The 12512-nt window shown below is 35.6% G+C and overlaps 1 protein-coding gene across 10 annotated transcripts in view; it reads left to right on the top strand.

The window, feature by feature from the left end:
* AADACL3 (arylacetamide deacetylase like 3) overlaps positions 1–12512 on the top strand; it is a 189498-nt gene that overhangs the window by 138618 nt on the left and 38368 nt on the right. The window contains exon 5 of one of the 10 annotated variants that reach the window (XM_042257456.1): positions 2597–2718. The exons of 7 other annotated variants lie outside the window; for them this stretch is intronic. In XM_042257456.1, coding sequence (XP_042113390.1) covers positions 2597–2718 — 122 coding nt within the window. Of the gene's footprint in view, positions 1–2596; positions 2719–12512 lie in introns of those variants that run through there. 2 more of the 10 variants (XM_042257459.2, XM_027975886.3) reach the window with 2 other exon arrangements.

The raw sequence follows: 12512 nt of genomic DNA, 5'->3' as shown, positions 1-12512 counted from the left end.
TTAAACCTCTATGTAAACTTTGAAAGTTCTGGTACTGTGAGTTGACATTAGGTTAGAACTCCTTATCACCTGATTTGCATAAGCACCTGCTCAGACTGGTATACTATAGAGTTGTGTTACTGGTTATAAGGAGTTAATGTTAGCTCAGCATTTGCGGCCAACATTCCCCAAATATTTGGGGGTATTTTTCAGGTAAATGGCTTGCAGCCCACTTGGGCAAAATCATGAAATTGAAAGGTTTTGATACTAGAGTATTCTGGCTTATATAAAGTATTTGTTTGTAAAGTTCATATTTTTATTCCTATCTTTGTAATAAAATTCACTCAAAACTCTAAATTTTAACCTTGGAAACCCCATGATCTGTATGTCAGAGTTAGGCATCTCTGAGCATCAGGCCGCTGATTACTATATATCTTTTATGGTAATTGATAATCATCCTCACTTCACTTAGGGGTTGGTTTAGACATTCCAGCTGGGTCACCGGGATGGGATGGGTTAGATTGAGGTAGAACAAGGAGGAGAAGCTGTCAGAATTGTAGGGAGAGGGAGATAAAACTTGGCTTTCTAGTCTGGTGGGAAGGGAAGGAGATGAACTACCAGTTCAAGTTCAAGAATGAACAAGGTCATAGTAGATTTAATCTTTTCCTAAAGTCCCCTAAGAGATTTAAGAGGATGAGAAGTAATTCTCAGGATATAGAGCTGAAATGGTATAGGAAATTTTTTTTTTTTTTTTTTTGCTTTCTAAGGAAGATGGAAAAATGGGAAAGCCTTAGATATGTTGAACATCTAGATGAATTTTTATATGTTCATTGAGAAAAGGAACCAGAGAGAGACCTAATCTGGAGTGGACTGGAGGGAGGAGAGAAGGGAGGGAGGAAGCAGGAGAAAGAGAGAGAGAAAATGAGGGATAGAGAAAAGCTGATTTGAGGCTGAGGCTGGGGATATGTAAACAAGGAGGGAGAAAAAGAGGCCCATAAGACCAGGTGTTGCACAAGGGAAGGCTAAAACAAGAAGATGGTGAGACTGCCTGGAAGGCTGAGAAGAGAAATGTTGAATATAGATTTTTAACATTGGCTGTGATTATGTACTCTCTAGTAGTCAAGGGAAGAGGAAAACATGACTAATTCTGCAATTTACAGTTTTTCATAAGAAAGGAATGTGGAAATTAGGTTGATAATAATAACTTTGACAAGGGATTCTGCCTTTCCATTGTCTTACAAAGTTGGAGAAATATGGTGATTTATATTTGAGAAGAGAAATAATTTGGAGGATAAATTTGGTTTTGTCTTTAGGTGACCTAACCTTGATAGTAAAGTATGATGAAGACTGCTGTTTCTAGCAGTATGGTGGGCTAGACTATCTGGTACCTTTTCCAATGCAAAAAAATCTAGAAATGCTGGACAAACTATAGCAGGCATTCTTTTCAATGTATAGTTACAAGAATTTGCAAGAAAAGAGGGCAATTCCCAGGGCAAAAACTCAAGAGTAAAATGAAAACTAGAATGGGTTTGTAGGTCTCAGTAAGCCATGTGCTTAGTTTTCAATGGCCTTACAAGATCAGGAGACATGGCCTTGTGTCTCCTAGAGATAATGTTGAGATCTTTGTGCACAAAGCAGATACCTGCAGCAGCAGCAACAGTGAACAGCGTGGACTAGAAAGTAACATTTTTAGTCCAGTACCAACTGAAAAAAAGTGTTTCATGATGAATGGTGCATACAGAATTATTCTTACATGGTTTAGGGGTTCAAATTTCTATTTTCCACATACTTTAGTAAAAACCAAACCAATAAATTACCATAAAAGTGAATCCTTTGACACCTGATAGAAGCAAACGTTAAATTTGTCTGGAAGGACGTACCCTCAATCCATGTCCTGCAAGACAAATCACAGGAGTTAATTCCCAGGAACTTCAGATATCAGAATTATTCAAATTTCTAAAATAATTATGTCCAATTGAGTAAATAAACCAATGAGAGAATAAAAATATAAAATAGAAACAGGGCCTTACAAACAGAAGAGATTAGCTATTTGAAAAAAATCAAATAGAGTTTTCTGAACAATATCGAGTAATTGATAGTAAACTCATTGGAAAGAAATCAGCTGATAGACTTATGGGAGTTCCCTTGTAATAGCACAAGGAGCTATATTCAATATCCTGTGATAAACCATAATGGAAAAAAATGTAAAAATGGATGTATGTATTTATATAACTCAATCACTTTGCTGGGCAGCAGGAATTAACACAATATTGTAAATCAACTATAATAAAAAAATCTCAATGGAAGGGTTAAATTTCAGATTATATGCACATTAAAGAAAGAATAGAAACTTTAAGTTAGAAATAATCAAGAACGTACCAGAGATAGTTAAAGAAGGATATTTTCTTTGGCTAGATTTCATACCTCTCTTTGGGTTACATTCTGGTTATGCTGGCATTGTTACTACACCCCTGAACAAAAGAAAATGACTTAGTGTTCTAATTATTTAGAACTGTCTTATTAGCTCAAAGATAAGGTGATATTAAAAGTATTAAAATTGGAAATTTTCTTATAATCATCGATATGATATACATTTTTCTCACACTGTCATTGGCAGATGGGCATCCAAAGAGAAGTGTGTGTGTCTTTGAAAGACTCAGTAATTTCTGGAAGAGTAAACACACAATGTGTTTCCAAGGACATGGAGAAGGAAGAGTTGAAAAGTGTGATGAAATGATGGTAACTACTTTTCCTTATTTCAGAATTCTCGGTCAGTGTGCATAATAAACTGCCATTTATAAAAAGAAAAAATACATGATACATTTACTTATATATGCATGTAACACATAGGAAACTGTCAAGAGGGGTTGCCTCTGGTCAGGGAAACTGGTGACTGGAGGAATAAATAGGTAAGGGGAAGAGACTTATTTATATGTATATATTAGTGATTCCCAAACTTTTTAGTTTGAGGACTCCTTTAATATTTTGAAATTACTAAAGTTACCAAAGAGTTTTTTTGTTTATTTGAGCAATACATTTATTGAAGAGATTATCCTTTCCCCATTGTATATTCTTGGTTCCATTGTTGTGTTAGTTGGCTATATATGGGTGAGTTTATATTTGGGGTCTCTATTCAGTTCCATCATTTCGGTGTATCTGCTTTTATGCCAGTACCATGCTGTTCTGATTACTGTCAACAGAAAACCAGTAAGGGAACATGGACCTTAAAAAACATATAGAAAAATTTCTAATATTTTCTATATAGAAAATATTAGACTTAACAGACCTATGCAGAACATTCTGTTCAAAAGCAACAGAATACACATTCTTAAGCACACATGGAATGTATTCCAGGATAGATCATATGTTAAGCTATAAAACAAGCTTTACTAGATTTAAGGTGATTGAATCATATAAGTATCTTTTCCAACCACAATAGTATGAAACCAGAAAATAATTACAAGAAGAAACAAGGAAAATTCGCAGATATGTAGAGATTAAACAACATACTACTGAACAACTAATGAGTCAAAGAAGAAATCAAAAGAGAAATTAAAAAGTACCTTGAAAAAATGGAAACACAACATACCAAAAATTATGGAATGCAGCAAAAGCAATTCTAAAGGGAAATTCAGAGTGATAAACTTTTTATTAAGAAATATGAATGATCTCAAATAAACAAATTTTACACCTCAAGGAACTAGAGAAAGAAGAAATGAACCCTAAAGTTGGTAGAAGGAAGGAAATTGTAACGATCAAAGTGAAGTTGCTCAGTCATGTCCAACTCTTTGTGACCCCATGGACTGTAGCCCCCCAGGCTCCTCCATCCATGGAATTTTCTAGGCAAGAGTACTTGAGTGGGTTGCCATTTCCTTCTCCAGGGGATCTTCCTGACCCAGGGACGGAACCTGGTTCAGACGCTTTACCTTCTGAGCCACCTGGGAATCCCTAATAAATGAAACAGGGACTAGAAAAGAACAATGAAATGAAGAACAGTTTTAAAAAAATACCCAAAATATACAAACCTTTAGCTAAGAAAACAAAATATATAAACTGTCACCAAAAAAAGAGAGGACTCAAAATCAGAAATGAAAGAGGAGATGTTCCAATAGGTACTATGGAAATACAAAAAATTGTGAGACTACTATGACCAATTATGTGCCAATAAATTAGACAACCTAGAAGAAATGGATAAATTCCTAGAAACATACAGTTTTCCAAGATTGAATCATGAAGAAATAGAAAATTTGAACAGACTAATAATGAATAAGGAAATGGACTCAGTAATCATGAGCCTCCTGACAAAGAAAAGACTAGATGCCTTCACACTCTAGGATCCCCAGCTCTAGGTGAGTGACCACACCATTGTTGTTATCTGTGTCATTGAGACCTTTTTTGTATAGTTCTTCTGTGTATTCTTGCCACCTCTTCTTAATCTCTTCTGCTTATGTTAGGTCCTTATCATTTTCTGTCTTTTATCATGCCCATCCTTGCATGAATGTTCCCTTGATATCTCCAGTTTTCTTGAAGAGATCTCTAGTCTTTTCTAGTCTATTGTTTTCCTCTATTTCTTTGCATTGTTCATTTAAGAAGGCCTTCTTATCTATCCTTGCTATTCGCTGGAACTCTGCATTCAGTTGAGTATATCTTTCCCATTCTCCCTGGCCTTTCTTCTCTCTTCTTTCCTTAGCTATTTGTAAAGCTTCCTCAGACAACCACTTTGCATTCTTACATTTCTTTTTCTTTGGTATGGTTTTGGTCACTGTCTCTTATACAATGTTATGAACTTTGCCCATAGATCTTCAGGCACTCTGTCTACCAGAGCTAATCCTTTGAATCTATTGGTTACCTCCACTGTAGAATCATAAAGAGTTTAATTTAGGTCATACCTGAATGGCCTAGTGGTTTTTCCTACTTTCTTCAACTTAAGCCTGAGTTTTGAAATAAGGAACTCATGATCTGATCCACAGTCAGCTCCAGGTCTAGGATCCTTTGGACTGCAAGAAGATCAAACCAGTCAATCCTAAAGGAAATCAACCCTGAATATTCATTGGAAGAACGGTTGCTAAAGCTGAAGCTTCAATAATTTGGCCACCTGATATGAAGAGCCAACTCATTGAAAAAGACCCTGGTGATGGGAAAGATTGAAGGCAAAAGGAGAAAAGGGGTAGCAGAGGATAAAATGTTAGATAGCATCACTGACTCAATGGACATGAACCTGAGCAAACTCCAGAAGTTAGTGGAGGACAGAGGAGCCTGGAATGCTATGGTCCATGGGATTAAAATAATTGGAAAAAACTTAGCCACTGAACAACAACAACAGATGACTTCAGTGTTGAACTCTACCAAACATTTAAAGAATTAATATCAATTCTCAAACTCTTCTGAAAAATTGAAGAGGATAGAATACTTTCAAACATTTTACAAGACAAGGATTACCTGGTTACCAAAACCAGCCAAAAATATCACCAGAAGACAAAATTATAGCTCAGTATCTCTGATGAACATAAATGCTAAATCCTCAACAAAATATTTAGCAAGTAAAATTCAATAATACATTAAAAGGATCATATAGCATGATCAAATGGAATTTATTCCAGGTATGCAAGGATAACTCACCAGCTGTGAATCAATCAATATGATAAACCACATTAGCAAAATAAAGGATAAAATATGATCATCTCAAGATGTAGAAAAAATATTTGACAAAATCAGCATCCAGTTATGATAAAACTTTCAAATGTGGGTGTAGAGGGAACATATCTCAACATAATAAAGCCATATATGAAAGGTCCATAGTTCTTTTAAGCTTGGGAACAAGACAAGGATGTTGACTTTCACTGCTTTTATTCAACATAGTATTGGTAGTCCTAGGAAGGGCAATTAGGCCAAAAAAAAAAAAAAAGAAGACATCAATCAGAAAAGAAGAAATAAAACACTCAACATTGGCAAATGACATATTATAGATAGAAAACCCTAGGGACTTCACCAAAAAATTATCAGAACTAATAACAAATTCACTAAAATTGCAGAATGTAAAATCAATTTACAAAAGTCTGTTGCATTTCTATTCAGTAAAATGAACTATCAGAGAAATTAAGAAATCAATTTCATTTACAAATGCAGCCAAAAATTTAAAAATTTAGGAATAGATCAAAAGATCTGTATAGAGAAAAGTATAATATATTGACAAAAGGAATCAAAGAAAAGACAAATGAAAGATATTTCGTGCTATGGGTTAGAAAAGTAATATTGTTAAACTATCTGAGGTACTATAGATTAAATTCAATCCCTATAAAATATCCAATAATATTTTTCACAAAAATAGAATTAACAATCCTAAAATTTGTATGGAACCACAGAAAACCCCAAATAGCCAAAGAAAACATGTGAAAGAAGAACAAAACAGGGGACAACAGGATTCCTAATTTCAAACTGTATTACAAAACTGTGACAATCCAAACAGCATTGTATTTATATAAAAACAAGCACAAAGATCATTGTTAGAAATCCCAGACAGATAAACATGTCAGACAGACATAAATTCAGATATACATGTCAATTAATTTATGACAAAGGAGAAAAGAATACAGTGGGGAAATGATAGTCTCATATATATGTGTGACTATGGGAAACAATGGAAACAGTGTCAGACTTTATTTTGGGGGGCTCCAAAATCACTGCAGATGGTGACTGCAGCCATGAAATTAAAAGACGCTTACTCCTTGGAAGGAAAGTTATGACCAACCTAGATAGCATGTTGAAAAGCAGAGACATTACTTTGCCAACAAAGGTCCATCTAGTCAAGGCTATGGTTTTTCCAGTGGTCATTTATGGATGTGAGAGTTGGACTGTGAAGAAGGTGAGCGCTGAAGAATTGATGCTTTTGAACTGTGGTGTTGGAGAAGACTCTTGAGAGTCCTTTGGACTCTCAAGGAGATACAACCAGGCCATCTTAAAAGAGATCAGTCCTGGGTGTTCATTGGAAGGCCTGATGCTGAAGCTGAAACTCCAATACTTTGACCACATCATGTGAAGAGTTGACTCATTGGAAAAGACCCTGATGCTGGTGGATTGGGGCAGGGGGTGGCAGGAGGAGAAAGGGATGACAGAGGATGAGATGGCTGGATGGCATCACTGACTCTATGGTCATGAGTTTGGGTAAACTCTGGGAGTTGGTGATGGACAGGGAGGCCTGGTGTGCTGTGATTCATGGGATCACAAAGAGTCAGACATGACTGAGCAACTGAACTGAACTGATACCTATACATCTTATAGTCTTTGTGTAGTCTTATACCTATATATCTTAGAGGGCAGAGATCTTGATTATCTAGTCTTTTTCTTATCAGTCCTTATCACAGTTATAGAGTACAGGCTCCAGGCACAAGGACTTCAGTAATTGTAGCATGCCAGCTCAGTAGTTGTGGTGTGCAGCTCCAGGGTGTGGGGGCTTCAGTAGTTCCAGCACACAGGCTCAGTAGTTGCAGCTTATGTGCCCTAGAGTGTGTGGGCTTCGGTAGTTGTGGCTCATGGGCTTAACATTTAGAAACCAAATGTGTTATGAGAAAATCGGAGGGAAGAGAGTAGGTACCAAGTTAATTTGCATATTTAGCCTACTCACAAAAACTAAAATAAAATTTGAAAGTTTTATACAAACTCTCAGTGTTCATTTAGGACTTCATCACAATCACTGACACGTTTTCACTGAATCATTGGCAATCATTATCACAGGGAGTGAAATTTAGAAAAAGTTCAATAAAAGGCTGCTAAAATGGATGAATGAATTAGACTTGGTGATTATAATAACTTTTCCAAAGAAGCTCCTCATTAAGAATTCCTATTTTTCTTTTCTTTATTGTGTAAAATAATTTATTTAATTGGAGGCTAATTACTTTACAATATTGTAGTGGTTTTTGCCATACATTCACATGAATCAGTCATGGGTGTACATGTGTCCCCCCCCCCCCATCCTGAAACCCCCTCCTATCTCCCTCCCCATCCCATCCCTCAGGGTTGTCCCAGTGCACCAGCCCTGAGTGACCTGTTTCATGCATTGAACCTGGACTGGCAATCTATATCACATATGGTAATATACATGTTTCAATGATATTCTCTCAAATCTCCTCGTCTTCTCCCACAAGAGTCCCAAAGTCTGTTCTTTACATCTGTGTCTCTTTATTTGTCTTGCATATAAGGTCATTGTTACCATCTTTATATATTCCATATATATGCATTATTATACTGTATTGGTGTTTTTCTTTCTGACTTACTTCACTCTGTTTAATAGGCTCCAGTTCCATCCACCTCAAGAACTGATTCAAATGCACTCTTTTCTATAGCTGAGTAGTAGTTCATTGTGTATATATACCGCAGATTTCTTATCCATTCATCTGCCAATGGACATCTAGGTTGCTTCCATGTCGGGTATTGTAAACAGTACTGCGATGAACAATGGGGTAAACGTGTCTCTTTCAATTCTGGTTTCCTTGGTGTGTATCCCCAGCAGTGGGATTGCTGGGTCATATGTTAGTTCTATTTTTAAGGAATCTCCACATTGCTCTCCATAGTGGTTGTACTAGTTTGCATTCCTACCAACAGTGTAAGAGTGTTCCCTTTTCTCCGCTTCCTTTCCAGCATTTATTGTTTGTAGACTTTTTGATAGCAGCCATTCTGACTGGTGTGAGATGGTACCTCATTGTGGTTTTGATTTGCATTTCTCTTGTTAAGCATCTTTTCATGTGTTTGTTAGTCATCTGTATGTCTTCTTTGGAGAAATTTCTGTTTAGTTCTTTGGCCCATTTTTTGATTGGGTCACTTATTTTTCTGGAATTGAGGTGCATTAGCTGCTTGTATATTTTGGAGATTAATTCTTTGTCAGTTGCTTCATTTGCTATTATTTTCTCCCATTCTGAAGGCTGTCTTTTCACCTTGCTTATAGTTTCCTTCGTTGTGCAAAAGCTTTTAAGTTTAATCATGTCCCATTTGTTTATTTTTCCTTTTATTTCCATTACTCTAGGAGCAGGATCATAGGGGATCCTGCTGTGATTTATGTCAGAGAGTTTTGCCTATGGTTTCCTCTAGGAGTTTTATAGTTTCTGGCCTTATGTTTAGATCTTTAATCCATTTTGAGTTTATTTTTGTGTGTGGTGTTAGAAAGTGTTCTAGTTTCATACTTTTGTAAGTGGTTGACCAGTTTTCCCAGCACCACTTGTTAGATTTCTTTTCTCCATTGTATATTCTTGCCTCCATTGTCAAAGATAAGATGTCCATAGGTGCATGGATTTATCTCTAGGCTTTCTATTTTGTTCCATTGTTCTATATTTCTGTCTTTGTGCCAGTACCATCTGTCTTGATGACTGTAGCTTTGTAGTAAAGTCTGAAGTTAGGTAGGTTGATTCCTCCAGTTCCATTCCTCTTTTCTCAAGATTGCTTTGACTATTCGAGGTTTTTTGTATTTCTATACAAATTGTGAAATGATTTGTTATAGATCCCTGAAAAATACTATTGGTGGCTTGATAGGGATTGCATTGAGTATATAGATTACTTTGGGTAGTGTACTGATTTTCACTGTATTGATCCTTCTGATCCATGAACATGGTATATTTCTCCATCTATTTGTGTCATCTTTTATTTCTTTCATCAGTGTTTTATAGTTTTCTATATATAGGTCTTTTGTTTCTTTAGGTAGATTTATTCCTAAGTATTTTATTCTTTTCATTGCAATGGTGAATGGAATTGTTTCCTTAATTTCTCTTTCTGTTTTCTCATTGTCAGTGTATAGGAATGCAAGGGATTTCTGTCAATTTTATATCCTGCAACTTTACTATATTCATTGATTAGCTCTAGTAATTTTCTGGTGGAGTCTTTAGGGTTTTCTATGTAGAGGGTAATGTCATCTGCAAACAGTGAGAGTTTTACTTCTTCTTTTCCAATCTGGATTCCTTTTATTTCTTTTTCTGCTCTGATTGCTGTGGCCAAAACTTCCAAAACTATGTTGAATAGTAGTGGTGAGAGTGGGAACCCTTGTCTTGTTCCTGACTTCAGGGGAAATGCTTTCAGTTTTTCACCACTGAGGATAATGTTTGCTGTGGGTTTGTCATATATAGCTGTTATTATGTTGAGGATTGTTCCTTCTATTCCTGCTTTCTGGAGGTTTTTTATTTTTTATCATAAATGGATGTTGAATTTTGTCAAAGGCTTTGTCTGCGTCTATTGAGATAATCATATGGCTTTTATTTTTCAATTTGTTAATGTGGCATATCACATTGATTGACTTAAGAATATTGAAGAATCCTTGTATCACTGGGATAAAGCCCACTTGGTCATGATATATGATCTTTTTAATATGTTGTTGGAGTCTGTTTGCTAGAATTTTGTTGAGAACTTTTGTATCTATGTTCACCAGTGATATTGGCCTGTAGTTTTCTTTTTTGTGGCATCTTTGTCAGGTTTTGGTATTAGGGTGATGGTGGCCTCATAGAATGAGTTTGGAAGTTTACCTTCCTCTGCAATTTTCTGGAAGAGTTTGAGTGGGACAGCTGTTAGCTCTTCTCTAAATTTTTGGTAGAATTCAGCTGTGAAGCCATCTGGTCCTGGGCTTTTGTTTGTTGGAAAATTTTTGATTACAGTTTCAATTTCCATGCTTGTGATGGATCTGTTCAGATTTTCTATTCCTGCTTCAGTTTTGGAAGGTTATACTTTTCTAAGAATTTGTCCATTTCTTCCAAGTTTTCCATTTTATTGGCATAGTTACTGATAGTAGTCTCTTATGATCCTTCGTATTACTGTGTTGTCTGTTGTGATTTCTCAATTTTTCATTTTTAATTCTGTTGATTTGATTCATCTCCCTTTGTTTCTTGATGGGTCTGGCTAATGGTTTGTCTATTTTATTTATCTTCTCAAAGAACCAGCTTTTTGTTTTTTTTTATTTTTGCTATAGTCTCCTTTGTTTCTCTTTCATTTATTTCTGCCCTAATTTTTATGATTCTTTCTTTCTACTAACCCTGGGGTTCTTCATTTATTCTTTTTCTAGTTGTTTTAGGTATAAAGTTAGGTTATTTATATGATTTTTCTCTTGTTTCTTGAGGTAAGCTTGTATTGCTATGTACCTTCCCCTTAGCAGTGCTTTTACTGAATCCCATAGGTTTTGGGTTGTGTTTTCATTTTCATTCATTTCTATGCATATTTTAATTTGTTTTTTGATTTCTTCTGTGATTTGTTGGTTATTCAGAAGTGTGTTGTTTCACCTCCATATGTTTGTATTTTTAATAGTTCTTTTCCTGTAGTTGACATCTAATCTTACTGCATTGTGATCAGAAAAGATGCTTAAAATGATTTCATTTTTTTTGAATTTACCAAGACTAGATTTATGGCCCAGGATGTGATCTATCATGGAGAATGTTTCATGTGCACTTGAGAAAAAGGTGATATTCATTGTTTTAGGGGTGAAATGTCCTATAGATATCAATTAGGTCTAACTGGTCCATTGCATCATTTAAAGTTTGTGTTTCCTTGCTAATTTTCTGTTTAGTGATCTATCCATAGGTGTGAGTGGTGTATTAAAGTTTCCCACTAATATTGCATTACTGTTCATTTCCCCTTTCATACTTGTTAGCATTTGCCTTACATATTGTGGTGCTCCTATGTTGGGCGCATATATATTCATAATCATTATATCTTCTTCTTGAATTGATCCTTTGATCATTATGTAGTGTCCTTCTTTGTCTCTTTTCATGGCCTTTATTTTGAAGTGTATTTTATCTGATATGAGTATTGCTACTCCTGCTTTCTTTTGGTCTCCATTTGCATGAAATATCTTTTCCAGCCCTTCAATTTCAGTCTGTATGTGTCCCTTATTTTGAGGTGGGTCTCTTGTAGACAGCATATATAGGGGTTTTAGCAATCTAAACAAAACGAAAAGGCAGAGAAATATTCAGAAGGTAAAGGAACATGACAAATACCCACCAAACCAAACCAAAGAGGAGAAGATAGGGAGTCTACCTGAAAATGAATTCAGAATGACAGTAAAGATCCAAAATCTTGAAAACAAAATGGAGTTACAGATAAATAGAATAGAGAAAAGGACTGAGAAGATGTAAGAAATGTTTAACAAGGACCTAAAAGAAATAAAAAAGAGTCAATCAATAATGAATAATGCAATAACTGAATTCAAAATCACTCTGGAGGGAACCAACAGTAAAATAACTGAGGCAGAAGATAGGATAAATGAGGTGGAAGATAGAATGGTGGAAATAAATGAAGCAGAGAGGAAAAAAGAAAAAAGAATGAAAAGAAATGAGGACAACCTCAGAGGCCTCTTGGACAATGTTAAATGCCCCAACATTGAATCATAGGAGTCCCAGAAGAAGACAAAAAAAGGTCATGAGAAAATACTTAAGGAGATAATAGTTGAAAACTTCCCTAAAATGGGGAAGAAAATAGCCACCCAAGTCTGAGAAACCCAGAGAGTCCCAAACAGGATAAACCCAAGGCAAAACACCCTAAGACACATATTAATCAAATTAATGAAGATC

This window comes from Ovis aries, chromosome 12 (assembly GCF_016772045.2).
Source record: "Ovis aries strain OAR_USU_Benz2616 breed Rambouillet chromosome 12, ARS-UI_Ramb_v3.0, whole genome shotgun sequence".
Taxonomy (NCBI): domain Eukaryota; kingdom Metazoa; phylum Chordata; class Mammalia; order Artiodactyla; family Bovidae; genus Ovis; species Ovis aries.
This window is presented reverse-complemented; position numbering and strand designations above follow the sequence as displayed.